We start from the raw sequence: 19,368 nt of genomic DNA, 5'->3' as shown, positions 1-19,368 counted from the left end.
TTCCTCATTTTCTTGAAAAGTCTCATCAATTTTTTGGCATGCAAGAAAGAAAGATACTGCAAGATTTCAGAGTTAAAAGTATTGATGTAAGTAAAGGTGGTCTTTAAATGGGTAGGGAAGACATTCTGTTTCTCTTCGGATAAACTGTAAACTTCTATGGGATTGCAGAAAGCACGTTGTCTGTGGGGTGATGTCCTTAGGCACATGCAATTATGTGTATTTTGCAGTGTCTTTTAACATGCCGCATAGGTTCTAAGGGTCCTCTTAGCCATTTCATTAACTTGGTCTATGCCTTTAGGTGCTCTACAATGTGCTTGATTCTCTTGAAGCTTAAAGCTGTGTATACCCTGGAAGAAATCAGTGTTCCTGGTGTCAAATTCTAATGAAGCACCATACGGAAAACTGTGAAGAGGCTGTGTGAAGAGAGGGCAGGAAATATGTGTGTCTTTGCCTGATGCTCACGGAAAGCCCATTTGGCAGCTTTCTGAGTAGAAGCTAGCTGAGGAGGTATAATGTGATATAGTGTATCTGCTGTGTTTCGGATGCAAGATCCTGATCAGACAACAGTGATTTTACGCATACAACTGCACATGGTTTAATTGGATTCTAAATTCTGCAAAACAGTGAAATCTCTATCTTCCCTGAGTTAGTAATGAAGAAGACATGAGATTTAGTCTTTGGAGTTCCAATGGCATCGACCTTTTATAAATTGCATTCATTTTTTACTTCAAAAAAAGAACAGCAGCCTGCAGAGATCTATTATTGCTTTGTCACATAATTGCAAAGCACATTGCTGGCGCATGTCCAGCTTTTCATATACCAGTACTCCCAAGTCCTTCTGGGCAGGGCTGCTCTCAATCCCTTCATCGTCCAGCCTGTATTTACACCAAGATTTGCCCTGACCCAGGTGCAGGACCCTGCACTTGGCCTTGTTGAACCTTAAGAGGTTCACATGGACCCACTTCTCAAGCTTGTCCAGGTCCCTCTGGATGGCATCCCATCCCTCAGGTGTGTCAACTGCACCACTCAGCTTGGTGCCATCTGCAAACTTGCTGAGGGTGCCCTTGATCCCACTGTGTCATTGATGAAGACACTAAACAGTACTGGTCCCAATACAGACCCCTGAGGGACACCACTTGTTTGATTTCCATCTGGACATTGAGCCGTTGACCGCTACCCTCTGGGTGCAACCATCCAACCAATTCCTCATCCACCAAACAGCCCACCCATCATATCCATATCTCTCCAATTTAGAGAGAAGGATGTTGTGGTGGACTCTGTCCACCATCCATCTGGACAGAAGTCCAGACAGATGACATCCATAGCTCTTCCCTTGCTCATTGATGTAGTCACTCCATCTAGAAGGCCACTAGGTTGGTCAGGCAGGACTTGCCCTTGGTGAAGCTGTGCTGGCTTTCTTGAATCACATCCCTGTCCTCCATGTGCCTTAGCATAGCTTCCAGGAGGATCTGTTCCATGATCTTCCTACATCAGCCAATTCCCTCAGGATGCTGGGATGCATCTTGTCAGGCCCCACAGACTTATGTATGTAAATCCGGGAAGTCTGTTAAACCTGGGAGGAGAATGCAGGTTGCTTTGCTCCCAGCCCTGGTTCTGAGCACCCAACCATCATTCACAAATGAATGATGGTTGCATCCAGCCCAGTGCATGTAATGTGGAGGGAAGAGAAGGTGAAACCTAGCAGATGATGCAGATGAGTGAAAGCTGCAAGAGCCACACTGGAGAAAGCTGTTTAATCTGATGTCAGAGTGTCAAGGGAGGCTTGATTCAAGGCACAAAACCACGAGAAATTGCAAAAGCCAAATCCTTTATGAAGATTTATTTAGAAAAACCACAATGCTAGGGAGTCACTGTTACATAGCGTGGTAATTCTCTTCCTCTTGAGTAATATGCACCACACTGTGCGCATGCAGTTACTTTTGTCCAGAGATAACGTCTTCATCTAGAGTTATACATGTACACATACGGTCCTTAGTGCACGCTACGGTTCACACACATGTTAGGACACGCACAAAGTTGAGCTTTTCCATGAAAAAACTGTATAAAAAATACAAACCAAACTGAAGCTGTCAACACGAGAAGCAATGTGCAAAATAGACACAGTTACTCCTGAATGTTTGCCTAAGAAAAAAGGACTCTTCTGTCCCTGTTCCCCATTCAGCATTGAGTATGCCAGATGTTGCTTGAAAGTAGAATTTAAAATGGCTAGTCATATCCTGACCCCATTTGTGTTAGTTGCAGAGATTTTTAACCAGCTAAATAAGCCTATATTAATATGAAAATCTGCCTTCAAGCATCACCATTGTGTGTTGTTGTTGTATTGAATAGATCTTTATATTGGTGCAATGTTTGACTTGTGATGCTCAAGGCCAAGTGACGACAAAGCCCTTGCGTGGAGCACACAGAAGAGGCAGGACAGAGATATCCCTGGTCACCCAGCTCCCTGGCAGGCACTGGCAGCAGCTGCCTGGAGAAAATGGCCAGGGATTAGGAGCTCTCCTCACGTACTGGAAGGAGCCAGACTTCCCAGATGCCTCGCCGTGGGGTGCACAGCTCCAGGCACTGGCTGCTAGTGCATGGTGGGGCTGGTGTTTGAGATTATAACTTCGAGTGCCTGAAGAATCCTCCCTTCAGAGGAAACATGCCTGTGCAAAAAGCATGGCAGACGAAGGGATGGAGAGCCCAGAGAGACTTCCCCAGCTAAGTATCTTGGTCCTTGATGCAAACTGTAGCTGACACGGATGGAGCCACCTGACTATATAACCACTTGTGTGGCTCTGAGCGAAGCTATACAGGATGACATGCTGCAGACATCATGAAGCAGTCAGTCCAATCCATCCTTGTAAAACTGCTGCATGCAAATACCAACACTTCAAATGGCAATTATGACTAGAAATGGATTGCACTTGTTTCCCTTAAACACATATATGTACCACCCTTAAAAAAAAAAAGTAGCCATAAAGGAAAATATCTTCAAAATACATTAAAAAACCCTAATTGATAGTTGGGATTCCCTTGATTGGATCAAAGGAAAAGAAGAAAATAGGGTCAGTATAATTCTAATCACTGAAGTTTGTCAGTACCATAATCTTTAGATTTTGGCGATGAGGATTCTTCCTACCCATGAGACTTGATGCTGTAAAGCCTAGTATTCCCCTGGTAATCCGGTTATTTTTAAGGACTGTTTGTTTAAACCCATGCAAAGTTATGACTGTGTTACAGAACTTGTCTTTTTTTTTTTTTTTTTTTTAATGGGATACCAAAGTTTTTCACAGCAAATCCTGCATGGATCCAGGAAAAATCTCAGCAAGACTCCCCTGTGTGTTATGTTTTTCACTTGCAAAGCAAAGGGTTCAGCCTTCTTCTGAGGAAGGGAAGGAACTGTGCATACTGCACTTTACATCCCAGCTCAGCAAACCACTTTAGCGAAGTATTTTAAGTGAGATTTAAGTGTATGTTATTCAGTTTGGACCCCAGTATGAAGACCAGTATCCAACGGGAAGTATTGCCTTGGACCTACTCATTTCCATTACAGAAGGCACGGAGGGAGGGTTCATCCTGTTAGCTTGCACTCCAACTCTGGTCATCAAAACATCAGTCAGGGAAGCAGGTCAGACATGTACCAACTGCTCCTGGGGCTCCTGCGGTTTCTGATCCCTGGCTGCCCAGCCGCACGGTGGCTCACAGCTCTCCTCCCTGGGTCAGGGGGACCCTGCAGTGACCATGACCTCCAGCACTGTGCTGGCACCGAGGTGAAGGAAGCAGCACTTCATTCCTGGTGTCCCGAAGGAGCTCTCGGAGGAGAGGCTGGTGTTTCCCGGGTCGCAGCGCTAGCCCCATGTGTGTTTCTGCAGCTTTCTGAAAGCATTGGCATGTGTGCCACACCGAACCCGAGCCTCCCTTAGCTCTTACAGCATAGGTTTGTGCACCCAAAGCAAACCTCTGGCTATTAGTCAGAGACAACTGTTGGCAGTGATAAAACAGTGGTAGAGAACAGTTTTAAACTGTAAAATACACAAAATGGATCAGACTGAATTCTTACTAAAATTTTGATACGGTTGAGCATTGGGGTTAGCTGCTGCTTCCCGAGTGCTTTCCACTGGGTTAAGATTATGTCCAGTATCTGAGTTAAGGCTCTGATTTAGCAAAGCATTTGTGCATATGCTTAAATCTGCCCTTATTCAGCTAAATACTGATGCAAACACCTAAGTGCCTTGTGATACAGGGACAAACCTGAACTGAAGCCTATAAATATAAGTTATGTAGCTGTCACAACTACCCTTTTAATGTTTTTTTTCCCTGGTAGCACAGTTGCTCACCTGGATTAACTATTTAATTACTTTTCATCTAAAAGGTCCTGAGAACAGTTCTATAATACTAACAAATGTACATAAATACCAGAACTAAAAAAAAAAAAAAAAAGTAGTCAAATGCATGGCTCAAAGCAAAACAAATATTGCTCAGAATACTTGTTCAGATTAACAGCTGTAAACTGTGCATTCTAGTAGCAAATAAAAAACGGTTGGCCTAGAAAAAAAACCCAGAGCATTTGAAGTCTATAGGATTGGCAGCACTAATATTACTTTACAATGTGAAGTAACAATAACAAATACCAGTGTAACATTGCAAAATGATCCACCTAACCTAAGCTTATGTAAACAAGTAGGCTTTGATGATATTTATACATCTAGGCGTGATCCTGCATTTGGACCTGGACAGGTGGAGACCCAAGAAGGTAGAAGGGCACTGTTCCAGTGTGGTTCCAGCTGCCCAGATCCCACTGCAGGAGAGAGGCTCAAGGGTGCGATCCTGCAAACCTGTACTGGCATTACTAGTTCTACTCCTGGGAGCATCCCATTGCAGGACTCAGTTCGGCAGAACTATACACATGTAAGTAAGGATTATTCACAAACATAAGGCATTGCAGAACTTGGCCCTAAAATTTCTATTTTCAGCAGAGAATCCCTTATCCATAGATAAGATCATATTTTAACACATCAAAAAGTGTCTAAAATAAGAGTTAGAATCACTATATGTTATGCTTAGTAACACAGTTAAGATTCTGCATATTGGCTTTAGATATTGCAAAACTTATTTTTCATTAAAATTAAACCAGCTATGAATCTTTCTCATGAAAATTAAATTAACTGTGAACATTAACAATGAACAGGCTGTGTTTTTGAGATTAAAAGGAGACATTAACAGAAATGAGCAACTCCCATTGTAATGATTTTCCAGTGCCTTCCCTTCTGACCAGTGAGCACTCTGAGATTGCAGTTGTTGGTGGCCTCCAACCTTGCCTTGCATCCTTTATGGTGTAGCTACTGCCGCTCTCCTTCCACCCGCTTTTTACGAACTAGACCAAGAAAACAAGAGAAGAGCAGTTATTATTGCTTTCCTGAGAGCCTAAGGAATTTTCTCACTGACACACTTCCTTCCCAGTAATAGGAAGGAAGGAGTTTCCAAGAAATATTCAGCAGGAGCAATTAACAGATTTTAATGCTACACAAAACAATTTTATCTAAACTGCATTTTTCTATATTGCAGACTGTAGAATTTCACCAAGTGTTCATATCAATACATACTCAGTAAAAATCAGATTCTGAGCTAAAGATTTTAGATGATGAAGAGATCACCATTTCCAGTGCTTCCTCCCAATGGCTTCATTTAGATTTTTGTTACAGTTTTATTGCTCTTTTAAAAGCCACTGTGTTCCAGGTAAGTGGATACTGGTCTGCTCTAGTCTGTGTGGCAGTACTCTGGATTATTTAAGCATTAGTCATCAAAAATTAACAACTTTTGTAATTGCACAAGTATAAACTATAGGTAAGTAATAATCATACGCTTTTATAAAGTAATTTGAATTTTACTTTAGAAAGTAATTTGGTATCAGTGAGTATTAGCAACAAGGAAAACATTATATTGGAACTTAAATTATCTGTTTAAACTTCACATGCTCTGATTGTATCACCATGTGATAGTAAGTTAATTAACTCTGGATTCTCACTAGAAACTGAGTAGGTTGAAGTTGCTATTTAGCAAAGCAGAGAGTGATGATCTTTGTGTAACGGGCAGGTTTATTTTGACAAGTAGCCCCATGTGAATTTTTACAGCACTTAGGATACATTACAGCTGGTATAGAGCAGGTCTAGTTAGGCAGCGGCTGTTGCTCCATACCCTGATAAAAATGTATTGAGTCTTCTCTGACTTGGCCAGCTAAGATTAGTGAGGTTCTTCTGTTTGTATGAAACAAAATTTGGTGTTGCATCAAACTGTCATGTCCTGTTTCTGATATTGAACTGTTAAAGTATAGAACAAAAGCCATAAAACTGAATGAACACTTCTTGCTACAGAAAGTCAATAACAACAATATATTACTACAAACATCCCATTACTTTACTATCAGGAGGTTTATTTCATCATGCTTTCTTGTCAAACAGATTGCATGATTCCAAAGCCTACAGCGTAACATCAGTCACTTGTGTGTGCTTTCAGTGTTTCATTGCTTCATTTCTTTTATTAAATTCTTGTAGGTATTCTGTCCTACTAAATCTTGAACAAAACCATACAATACAAAAGCAGGAAAATGAAGGTTAGGTGCAGGACATATATCTCATGGCAACTGGTTAAAAAGTGGAAAAAAAGGTCTTCCTCTCTTTGGTGGAATGTTTCAAATGCCATTTTGGGACACTAACAGTTTCAGGACCAACAGTGTATGATTGGAATGCATAGGTACTGCTAAAAATTAAAACTGCAAAAAACCAGAAGTATCTGTGAAAGAAACAGGTTCTAGCTCAACTTTTCTCTTGTTCTCACAGAGAGAAACCCAAGCTGAAGCCAGCAAAGGCATCAGGGCTTGACACTTTAATTTGAAGCAGAATTGATTAGAAACACATAGTTAATTCATTTTCCCCCCCTTCTTAATCTAAACTATTCTTGCCTAGTCATCTCCTTCTTACTCTTTGTGTTGAACACACAGGGCAGAGCACGTCACGCTCAGGCAAAACTTGCAAAGCTTTGTTGTCTTTGCTTGTGCTTGGGAAGGCAGGCAAGTCTTTTTTGTTCCCTTGGTTGGGCAGGCTTGGTCTGTCATGGGCAGGACAAAGTGAGGACTTCTGCGTCCACTGAACAAACAGGATGGGTTTGGCACTCTACTTACTGGTCAGAATAGCTGACAGGGGAGCTGGAAGTCCAGGGTGCTCCTTGGAAAAGGCTGAAGTAACTCCTCGTCCCAGAAGGAGTAGGAGAAGGAAAAGAACAGTGGCTCCTAATCACAGTAAGATCTCTGCTCTGTTGTTTACTCTAGAGTCCATGGAGCTATGCATCAGCCCTCACATATAGCAGACCAAATGTTGTAGAGTTAAAATTCAATCTTAGGTATAGACAGGAAGAGTTGTGTCAAGGAAGGTCAGGGTTTGGCCTACATAAGGAAGTGATGAGTAGATGTAGTAGTGCCTTACCCAGATCGTTGTTTTTAGTGATAGCTGCTGCTACCCTGGTTCTTGGACCTTGCTTTGTGAACTGGTATCCAAACTTGAGAATCTTGGAGTTCTCCTCCAGCATTTTGGCAATCTCCATCTCTACAGCTGTCCCCAGCTGCTGCCTCTGTTGGTGATGTGGTGAAATGTCCCCAAAAGAAAATAAAATACTTGTTTTCATATGAGAGAGAAATAAGTGGTTATAGTTCAGAACTGTGCTGCAAACTACAAAGAGAATCCTGCCCCTGAGGATTTTGCTCTGGGTTTTATATTTGGCTTTGAAACCAGTTTTATTTAGAAGTTTTCCACTGTTTGGTTGTATGGGCATGGGACACGAGCTGCAGAAAGACTGAGCCACAGAGGCTGCCTTGACTTTGCTAGAGCCCTCTAGGAGAATGCTCTGGGAATCCATGTAGAAGGCAAACAAAAGGGGACTCACTCAATGCTCTGTCTTTACCTGGTTGTCAATTTTAATCTCTGTCAGGGATTCATTCTCTTTCAGTGCATCAATCAGTGCCAAAATACCCGTCCCAGTGATGAAGTTGGATTCTACATTCAGACTCTTCAGTGTTTTGTTCACTTTCAACATATCTGCAAATGCCTGAGGGGTCAAAAAGAGGGAATATGAGATAATGTCTTGAAAGATTCAGGGAATCTGCAAAACATAGCTTATTGCCTATGTAAATAGGTAAATTTCAAGCATAAATAGGCTTGAAAGAACATAGAGGTAGAACAGAAGAGATTATGCTTCTACTTTGCATAGTCACAGGGAAATTCTGTGGGGGACAATAAAGAATGCATCCTAAAGCAGACACAGACCTACTTAAAAATTGTTGGGTTTTTTTTTCCAAGCAGTGTTTAAACTTACAATAGCTACAGGGTCATTGCTTCGAGTAGCTGCAAGGCTGAATGTCTTCACATGCGTGTTGCTTTCCAAAGCTTTTGCAAATTCTTTCAGTGTTGGAATAGGAATATTCTACAGTAATAAGATAAATCCAGTAATTAGGAAAGCCAGTCACATTGCTAGACACTGATTTTAATTATTATCAAACTGATTGATTAATTGCCACAGTCTACACAATTTAAACATCTCCAATGCTTTTAAGAGTATCTCAGAATGGACAAAGCATCCTCTGCTTGTAGTGGCCTTCTGGGAGCCATGGGGACCTTGTGCTAGGACGTGATGTCAGCATTGTCTTGAACTGGGTCAGGCCAACACAAGCACGTGACACATCTCAGAGCTACTTTCCTATTTTGCTGCTGGTTGTTCTGTCTCTGCGTGCCAGCTTCTCCTTCATTTGTATGTCTGGGCTAATTGAATTTGGCCGGTGATGATTATACAGTGCCCATGAGATATCTTGCCTTACAATCTGCTGAAGAAAAGCAGCCAGAGGGAGTAACCCCTTGGGCTTTTAATTGGCATCTAATTCAATATTGGGCATTGATGACCTTGGAGCCTCTACAACAGTTCCCTCCACACCCTTTTCCTCTGTGTCCTGCTTTTTCTGAACAGTAAAAGACAAAATTTGAAGATAAAAGGCATGGGCTTTGGAAATATTTGAATATTGGTGACATAAATGAAACCACAGCATCTACCTTTATGTTGTTGAGATTAATTTCTATGAGATTAGGATCATTTGCTTTTATCCTTTGTAAACTTGCTTCCACGTTGGTTGGATTAGGTGGCTCCTCAAAGATGGGCTTGACCTTTTCACCTTTCACCACATCTGCAACACAAGATCTCATAAAATGTTGTCGTGAGGAACGGGCATCATCAGTAACAGTCTGGCTTTTCAATTCCCGTTTAGGTTTGTACTGTAGCATTCACAAAAGGGTTTATATGAACCACAAAACTTGGAAACAGGAGTACAAGCCCCACTACCCCTGCCAAGCCCTTTGTACCTTCTGTGCCCCCTGAAGCATGTCATTAGAGCCTGAAGTCACAGAGGCTGGGCAGTATTGTCACAGACAAATTCCTTTTATGCACAAAAGTTCCAGTACAATTAATAGCAGCTTTAAATACTATTGTATAGGATGTATAGTATTGTAATATACTGCACGGGCTGCTTTGTTCTTTGTCTAGTATCTGTAAAGGAAGGTGTGCTCAGAACTCGCCCGTTACATTAGTGAGAAAATGTCCCTGCACCTATGAGTAGGCTGTGCTAACATAAAGGAACACCATCAGGAGGCCCCTCAGTTTTCTTCTCTGGGCTGATGCTATCAGTCTTACTATAAATTCAATTAGCCCTCATAAAATTGCAACATCTGCACTTTCTAAATAATAAAACTATCAAAGCATGAAAAGCAAGTCTGTCTGCCAGGACCAAGATTTATGAAGTCTTTGAGTACTCATGCGCCAATGAGATACGATTTTTAATGCTGGAACCTATGAGCTATAAATATTGAGATGCATAAAAATCATAGCTTTGCACACAGTTAGTACTTCTAATTCCCACGCATGTAGTTATGGAGATTAATTTATAAGCCCTGACCACCTAAGCCACTAGAGGCAAGACAGGAATATGTCACTGACCACAAGTATGTTTAAAGCCTTTTATTTTATGTTGCAGGCAGTGTGCAATTTTGGAGGCTCATGCTCAAGTCTCAATGTACTATGCATTGCTGTTCAGTGCAATGGGTATAGTTCATGTCATGTCATGGGCCAAAAGAAAACCAAATATTTTTTTAGAACTCGCACTCTTAGTAGAGATGAAATCACACAAATGAGTTGGTTTTCATTCTGCTCCCTTTCACCCTGTACTTTTATTTTTTTTAACTAATTCCCTAAGAGACCTCACATATCCCTGAATAACACTCCAGCCTTCCTAAGCAGTAGGGAATTGAAAACTACTGGTAAAATGCATATAGAAAATTCACCTTGGATTCCAGAGTGGAAAGTAAACAAAAAACAGCAAACCATTTTTTGGGCTTATGGCAATACCCTGCCAAGCTGGGAGCTAGGGAGAGACCTGCACCCTGTCCTCAGGTTAGACATCACAGAATACTCAGTCTAGAGTTAGCAGTATTTTTGGTTTTCTACTTCTTGTTTCTTCCCATGAGTTTTATCTTGTTTCTCTAATCATGGTGCTGTTTTGCCACATTGATAGGCAACTTGTGAGATGTCTCCCTCTTTTACTGAAACATTTCACTTGGCTAAGGAAAGGTATTGCTTTTGGACCAAAGAGTACAGTGATGTGACAGTGATTTTCTGGTTCTTGAGTTTGTGATTGGAGCATAGTTTAGCTGACTCACATAGCTGACATTTTGACTCAGTACAACAAAAATATTCTGAAATCTATGTGGATTAGTAATGCAGGCGGTTGCCTGCTTTGAGATAGACGGCAGCTCACACAGGGCCCCACTGGGGAGGCTTGCAGAGCAGCCTTAATCCTGAGAAAAATGAAGTGAGAATGTCCTGTCTACTCTCCTACCTCCCCTTTAGTAATGAAGGATGGAAATGAAAGTCCTTGGTAAAGAGAGTTGTTGTTCTCATGGCCTTAGCAGAAGAAAACATTTTTTGAGTACTGTTTCCCTAGAAGAGGGTATTGCACAACTTTGTCTTAAAAAGTGAAGTTCAGCCCACTGGATATCCCAGAGCTTGGAGGTGATGAATTCTGACTCGAGGCCTGGCAGCTCTCAAGAAAAACTTGGAATTGAGATGTACCCAATTCTGCCCCGCCCCCCCCCCCCCCCCCCCCCCCCGTCCAGCCTTCTGTTTGCTGCTGAGCTAAGATCTGATTCACCAAAGTTCTGTTTATTTAGTACAAACATGTCTGGATTTGGTTTTAGTAACTCTAGCTGTTTCTGTTGGGGGATTTCCTGCACGATTATGCTTCCCGCGTACCTACGGCACCGGGTAATGGGCAATGTTTAAACACACAGTCACAGGACTAAGGGGGAGGTGGTAGGTTGGAGAGAGCAGCAGGGGCAGGAGCAGATCCCTGTGGTCTTTGCCTCCCTGGGAACGCAGCTTGATGTGACTCTGGGCAGAGATGTGACCCTGCCAGGGATTCTGCCACGTTTGAGCCCCATAGTTACAAGTGGTTTTTCAGCTGCATAAATGTAAGTACTTGGGGTGAGATGGCCTGGTCTGTGCTGTGGCCACCTCTTAGCTACAGCTCGCTATGTTTTCTGCCTGCTGCCTAGACTGAAGTGGAATGAAAATATATATGTCTTGGCTTCTTAAATACTCCTATACTTTCAAGCACCTCTGCAGAGCCATATATTGCTCTCTAGGAAAACAAAGCTCCTTTGGAAGGATTTATTTGCGTAGTAGTTTGTCATTATAGATAAAGAATTTTAAAGTTGCATTTACTTTAAAGAACTATGCCTCACATTAATTAGATCAATCAAGGTAAGGCCCGGTTACATTACACTAAATCAGACCAATGCACCCAACCTATAGGTGTAGAAGTGCCTAAGGATGACATATAGTCCACAAGATAAATCTGCTTGCTTACTTCTCACGGTTCCTTTTCCATCTTTACTGCGGGCTCCTCCTTCATCAAATTTTGGGTTGTTGACCATGTTGTGCACTCCAAGAACAGCTAAAATGTGGAAATACCAGCAACAGGATACAATATTAATGGCAGAAACAAAACCTGCAGAAAAATATCTGCTACAAATTCTAGTTTAGTTCCCCAAACAAAACTCCCTTTATAAAATATTAACTCTCTGAGTCATACTTGCTTGTAGGGAGAGTATTTAGGGGTCTAAATACTGGAGATACGGACTTTTTGAACAACTGAATCAATGTAGTATGCGTATCGCAGAAATGCCAGCTGGAAAGAAACACTGTGGGTCATCTTGTCCAGCCTCCCTCTCTAGCAGGAGCGTTGCCAACATTAACCAGGTCAGCCATGGCTTTGTCTAGCTGGATCCTGAAAACATCCAGGGATGGAAATCCCACAGTCTCGCTGGGTAACTTGTTTCAATGCTACATTCCTAATCATTTCTTTTCCCTACTATACAACCTGCACCAGTTACTGCTTTGTTGTATTGTTTGGCATATCAGAGGAGAATTTGACTGTACGTGTGGTTAGCTTAATGAATTGGCATTCACGCTGGGGTTTCTTATAGAAGCACATGGATGCTAACATGCTTGGGGAAAAAAAAGAATCTATTCCAGGACTTTAAAATAAGTAGTGAGGATATGAATTATTATGACAGAAATGACAAGAGAAACCAAAACTCCATAAAAGAAGCTGCAAAGTTACCTTTTGTGGAGATGAGCTTCTACAGTGCCAGAGAATAAATTGTGGTGTGTTTGCTGATATTTTGATACTTCTCCCATAAATTATCTAGTTGGACTTTATTCTACAGATTCATGCATTAATTAAAAGTTATTGAATTGATGTAGGTTTTTACTATTATCATGAGTTTTTTCTTAGGGAACATACTCTGTTCTGTAAGCAAATGACTCTTCAGTTGCTATTACAGGACACTTTCAGAACTCTCAGCAGTAGGTGTGTGCTACTCACTGTTTTTCATTAGACCTTGACACCTACAATTCTGTTGTGAATTGCCGGATGCTAAGCAAAACTTGGAACTTCATTCCATGAACCTCAGACTTCAGACCTGAGAAATGCCAGCTGCATTATAAACCTGTGGTTCCTGTGATACTTCATATTTCAGTCAGAGCCAAGACTAATGCATCCAGAAATCGGTGGTGTAGCCAAGAATTACAAAGATAATGGCAAGATTACATCCTTCCATAGGACAATATAGTAGCTACAAGAGTTTTGAGTTTAGGTTTGATCTAACCCAGATTCACACTAATCTAATATGCTGAAATATTTCATTTAGATTTTCCTAAGGAAACCAAAATAATTGTTGCAATTCTCCCACCAAAATTTCTGTATAGACTAGGGCCCCCAAAAAGGTAGACTATGGACCTCAGAGAGCCCAGGGAAGGACAGGATCCACTCTGAACTGCATAGACAGGGCAGGAGATGTCAGTGGTTCCATAGGAAGGTCTCAACACTGGGTTGAGCAGGATTTTAGGATGACCCATTGTCATTAATCTCACCAGCTTTAGCTGGTTTGCTTCTTCCTAAATTATGGATTCAGATGATGCTCTTCTGCTAGCATAAACACACAACATACCCATGATACAAACTGCTTGAAAGTCACAGGCGGCTCAAGAACTACAGATTGGCTTTTGTTATGCTGTAGGTTCAAATGTTCATGCATTCATGCAAGTGGATACACTTCAGAATCATTTCCTTTGTGCACACTCTAGAACATGAGGTTACAGTCCACATTAAAGGAAAAGAATTAGAAGTGGTGAAGATACCCAGGACTAATCGGCTGACAACCAATTTTCTGATTCAAGGGATTAGGTTCCAAATTTCTTCCTGGATGCATTCCCTCATCTACTGAATCCTCTAACAAGTTCATCCTGCCATTTGGGATGTCAGAATAAAGAGGAGGTAGCAGAAGTATGCTACAAACAATGTGGATGTAGTAAGATCAGTGGTTTGCACTGCAATGCAAGCAACCCAGCCTGCAGTTCACCATCTACCCTTCCTTTCCCCAAATCATGTTAGTTGGCTCATCTTCTCGCCTTGCCTGACACATCAGTTATAAGTAGATGAGAGAAGTCTAAAATACAGCAGCTATTGAGTCATGCTTGAAGTCATCATGGGCAACACATGGCCCACAGGTTGGCTACCTGTCTGTATAGCGGAACAGCAGGTACTTGAGAGCTGGTCATGAGACACTCCTGATGGATGTCTCCTGGTGGCAGGTCTAGGCAGAGAACTGGATGTTTAGGAGGATCACGTCTATAAATTATCTAACCTGCAAGGTCATAGAGCTCGGTATCTGAAGCGCTGGCCAGGGCTTCTTCTAGTTCCGGATCCAGGGTCACTTTCTCTTCTGTACGAGTTTCTATGGGCTTTTCTTTAGGGATAAATATTTTTCCTAAGAGAAGAAAAAAAAACCCAGAGTGAGTAATGAATTATTGGAACAACTCCTCTGCCGGCTGGCAGTGAAGGGGAATAGGTCTGAGACAGTGGAAACGCTTGGAAATATTATCAGGTACATGTCTTCCTTATTCTTACTTGATGCTATCCTCCACACCAGGATCTTAACAAGAGTCTAAAATCAAAAGGTGCAGACTTCTGTTTTGTGTTGGTGATTGTTAATGTGAAAGCAAATGTCCTAAAATAAATCCCCAGGAGCAGTCACAGCTGGGATTTTTCTGAAGTTCCCGTGGCCATTATGTTTAAATGAGGCACCAGAAACGGTTAAAACCATCCTACTGCAGGAACGTTTCAGTTTACCACATTCCATACAAGAGCCTCAAAGCTCAGCAAACCTGTTCTCTTCCAGTAACTCAGCTTAATTCCCAGCCTCTCCATGAGTAGTTCCCCTCTGTGTCTCCTGACAATCATTCACATAAATAGCCTTATCCTGATCATCTGTGCAGGCCTGGAAAGTCTGAACTGAACCACATGTTCCCCAAGAAAGACTCCTGACCTACTTGCCTGCTGTTACGTTGGCGTTACCAGTGTGTGTTTCCACGCGATATTCCCCCCAGACCGAGATCATCGGCCCTTTTGCTGAAATGAGAAAACTGGGGGATAAATCCAGAAACAACACAACAAGCCTGACTCTCCTGTAGCCTGCTATTACAGTTAACCTCCGCAACGCGATGATGTAACTGCCAACGCTTGGAGCAAGGCCCTTTAAATCAGAGCTTGGGCTGCACTTCAGTCACCAGCGCTGCTGGGGCTTCTCTCCCACTCAGGACTTTCCTGTACCAAACCCGTACAGTCAGTGATACATTAGATGATGCCACATGCAACAGACGGTGTCATCGCTCTGATAATTCTGTGAATTCCCATCTTCTGCTCTCCACTGCGAAGCAGCTCCCCTTACCTTGTCCCTGACAACTACTGCTCAAGCAGACTTTAGTTAATGCCATTGGAATGAAGCTGTGATGATCTTTGGATGCAGGTGGCTTTGGCCCGCTGTCAACTTTAAAATGCCTTTTTGTGCAGCTTTGTACGCTCTAGATATATTGCTTGAAGCATATCCTGTGGGTTTCTGAAAAGTTTCTGAAATAGTTTAATTTTAACTGTCTTAGTGATATTATTTTGTTACCATTAATAAATGCAGTTCTGATACTTAGTGTTGAAATACAGATGCTTTGCCTCTGTTTTTTCAACATTGCCATCCTTTTGTGGCTTAATTTTGGCCCATTATGGTCCAAAGTATCATTTTCATGTAGATAGTACCCAGTTCATTTCTCTCTTTCATACAGGCTTGTCTACAGCAATTTCTATACTGTCAGCTTCATGACTGCAGTCACAGAGTAAGGTCAGAAAAAACGGAAATTTCTGAAACTCTGGCAAGGTTTACTGGTGCAGGATTTGAATTATTTACCCTAGAGAGATTTGTACCAAGGCTAAATAATTTCTGAGTACAAAACTGGACAGAAGGTTATGTAGAAAGACAAAGTAGTATGATTTAATTTTCATGTGGTATTTTAAGTCATTTTTTAAGAAGAGTCTTCTAGAAGATAAAAGCCTTTTTGGGCCAAAGATAAGAATCATTTTAACTTTCACCATGCACTGGGTTATATGAATCAGAGATAGCCAACCCAGCATCATCAAACAAAAGTCAAGTGGAAATTTGGGGTGAGAAATACTCTGGAAACAGATTAGTCATGCCCTCCAGGTTTCATAACAGCGCAGGTGCTATGATTTCAGACTCCCTCTGAACTACCACCTAATCTGAAGTATTGGATAGCAGCTTCCAGAGACCACTGACCAAGACTTAACTTGATGCCCATTCAACTGGTAAGGTTAACATATAAAGAAAAAAATTCATTACTATGTTGGAAGCCAGAAGGCCAAAATTAATCAGAGTATCTGAGTAAACAACCGATAGTAAGGAGTACTGTCCGTAAAATATTTTCCTCTCAGATCACTGGTGGTTCCACATGAGTTTCAAGTAATCAGTAGGTCATTTGAGATCTTGAGGCAATCCTCCTTATCTTTATCCCACCTGATGACAGTATCCCCTAACAGCTATACTTCACAGAGACATACCTTGCATGAAACATTTCCATCAGACGACACCTGATTTTTCACACTCACACCCCAGCCACACCATTACCAAATGCTGACAGACATCTATACTTTCACACATAACATTTTAAAAGGACACAGGACCTTGAGTCTGGTGTAAACTGGGCACAGTAAGTAATATACAGTTGGTCCTTCTCTAGAGACTTTGGATCAGAGTAGGCCAAGTATCTTGTGTAGCAAGAAATCCAGGGGTAATGGAAACCAGTTCACACTCATACTTTTTCTGTGCAGTTCACATATATAGGAATAATTTTTTTAAGCATTTGTTTCAGGCATATGTCATTCTTGGACGGCAGCCCGAATCTTTTTAAATGTGTATCTGACTCCCAATGATAGTTTCATTTAAAGCATTCTTGGCAAATGTATTTAAAAAATTCTATTATTGGTTATATGAAATATTTAAAGGGGCAAGGTCATGTCAAAGATAGTAATACATATCTTTAATGTATGTGGGCCTTGCTGGCGTCCACTGGTGTTTTAAAAATATTCTTTTTTCTCTGTCTAGATAAGAACATTCTTTTGTATTATCCCACTGTGAAGAGATGCTGTAGCATGGCAGACAGAGGTTAGAAGAGCTTATACATTTAGCACGTTATTAGGAATTCATTACCTGTCCACCAACAGCAAAACTGTGTCTGTCTTTATAGACAGCTGTGAACGAGGTTTCCTTCATTTTTTTAAGGACAGAGTTTAAAGATTCAGGAGGTCCCTCTTAGTGCCACATCTGTACCTTGCAAATTCATTATATACTGCCATCATGGAATTCACTGACAAAATAAAATATGGATTGTGGCTTGCTTGTTTCAATGGCCCAGATTAAATTTAAAATATATTATTTGGAAGAAGCCTTGGAAAAATAGTGATGTTTCATTATTTTAAAGTGAGATTTATAGACAAAGGCTGCTGCTCTTTGTGCTGTTTATATTCACACTGTATTTTAGAAGATACATTACTGTAACACTCCATGTGGTGTAATTAATTTTGGTAGTGTTACATTTTGCCTCCAGAATATGTTGATGTTCTGTGATAAGTCTTAATAGTAATAGCTTGTCTTTCTACCTAGGAAAATCAGTGACAAAAGTTATGTCAGTCAAGTTTTTACTTGAGCTACATCAGCATTACCAACACAAAGATAACCACATTTATGTACAAAAATAATATATTCTTGTGTTTAACTGCAAAACAAGATAAAATTCCAGTAAAAAAAAAAAAGGCATTAAAATATCATTTTATTTTTACATATGCATAGAAACTACAAATGTCTAGCATCCAAAGTGTTGGGGTTTTTTTACATGAAATTTTAACTGCACATCAGTATTCCCTTCTTTCTGTCAAACTGGGATAAGTGCCTGGGGTGACCTGGATGACAACTGAAGCGGCTTATTATACGACAGGGACTCTCTGACTATGAGTGCAGTGAGTAGAGATTTGTCCTGGCTCAGTCTAACAGCAGACCTATCCATTTTCACACTGCAAAACTTCTATTCAAATTGAAATATGATAAGGTTCATGTTTTACTCCAAAGAGGCTCGGGGAAAAAAATCCATTGAAAACCAAAGAGAAGAAGGATTCAGTAAAAAGCACTACAGAGAGACACAGAAATGCAGAGGGAGATAAAAGGAAAACAAATTCTATGGAGAAAAAGAAATGCAGTGGGTACAGTCATAAAGACATAGGTGTAACGTTGCTACTTGGTTTCAGCAAGCTCTGATTTCCTGCATTTTACAAATGTCTCCATGAACGCATTGTCAAAGTAAAGCAAGGAAATGAGATGCATCCCTAACTTTATTTCCTTATACAATAATAAAGTACATAACCACATAGGCACATCTATAGGAAAATGTATTAACTGCACGGAGAACTACTTAAAGTGTGTTTTCCTGAAGTGTTTGTTTGTTTATTGTATATAAGGAGGGAAAAGGGGGGAATTCGAATAGCATAGTTGCTAGTATTTTACCAGTGTGTCCAATCTAAGAAACATTTTGAGGATTTCATCTTCATTTATAGTTTACAGCATTTGGAACATCATTTCTGGTATGTCTTCTCTCTGCCTTCCTTCTTATGTCATTAGACTTTTGTGAATAAATATAGATTGCCACCATTTTTATTTAGTATAAATACTTAGGATTTATTCCCACCTTATACAAGCCAAAATTCAACAAAGCACAGGTGGGAAGTAAGCCCATTATACTATCTGTAAAAATATCCTTTTATTTAACATCCATTTTATTAAGGATAGTTACTTAATTTTATAATACAAATGCATTTTCTGCTATAATTGTAAAACAACAATGTCCCTTCTTTTCCTATAAACTGTAGTTCAGATTATTGTACTTTCAAGAAAATATCTGGTTACACTTATCACTTCATACTTTTCAATGAATCACTGACTACAGCGAGTGCCTGTTTATTCTCAATTACAGAATACTACACTGACCTTAGAAGTGAAATGCAATAATCTTGGAAATCTGCCTTGCATAAATCACAGGCACCTGATTCACTTTTTCCATTTTGCACTGTTCTTTTCTATTGAGGCTTGTTTAAACTCCTCCCTACAAATATTCTATGAAAATTGAGCTAAATTAGTTCTTACCAGGAATCAATTTGTATTATGAAGAAGAAAACAGGCCAAGTTCAAGTTAAGTGTGAAGCTGAAAGCTAGTAGTAGTTAAAAGGCAGTATCATAATTGCTGCTGCACTGTTACTCTTGGATTAGTATCTGCATATTCTGTGCCTTAAAAAATATGGTAATGGAAGAGGAAGGCTGCAAA

General features: G+C 40.7%; 1 protein-coding gene across 2 annotated transcripts in view; it reads right to left on the bottom strand.

Annotated features, from left to right (window-relative positions):
- Positions 1-1,825: 1,825 nt before the first annotated feature.
- LOC308066998 (tropomodulin-2) overlaps positions 1,826-19,368 on the bottom strand; it is a 43,336-nt gene continuing 25,793 nt past the window's right edge. The window contains exons 4-10 of one of the 2 annotated variants that reach the window (XM_080395083.1): positions 14,301-14,423; positions 11,960-12,046; positions 9,096-9,226; positions 8,368-8,475; positions 7,957-8,100; positions 7,482-7,626; positions 1,826-5,377 (exon numbers count right to left, since the gene is read on the bottom strand). In XM_080395083.1, coding sequence (XP_080251209.1) covers positions 5,343-5,377; positions 7,482-7,626; positions 7,957-8,100; positions 8,368-8,475; positions 9,096-9,226; positions 11,960-12,046; positions 14,301-14,423 — 773 coding nt within the window. In that variant the 3' untranslated portion in view covers positions 1,826-5,342. The remainder of the gene's footprint in view (positions 5,378-7,481; positions 7,627-7,956; positions 8,101-8,367; positions 8,476-9,095; positions 9,227-11,959; positions 12,047-14,300; positions 14,424-19,368) is intronic. The other variant, XM_080395084.1, reaches the window with a different exon arrangement.

This window comes from Falco punctatus, assembly GCF_963210335.1.
Source record: "Falco punctatus genome assembly, chromosome: 7".
Lineage (NCBI taxonomy): Eukaryota > Metazoa > Chordata > Aves > Falconiformes > Falconidae > Falco > Falco punctatus.
Note: the sequence above shows the minus strand (reverse complement) of the source record. Positions and strands in the feature narration are given on the sequence as shown.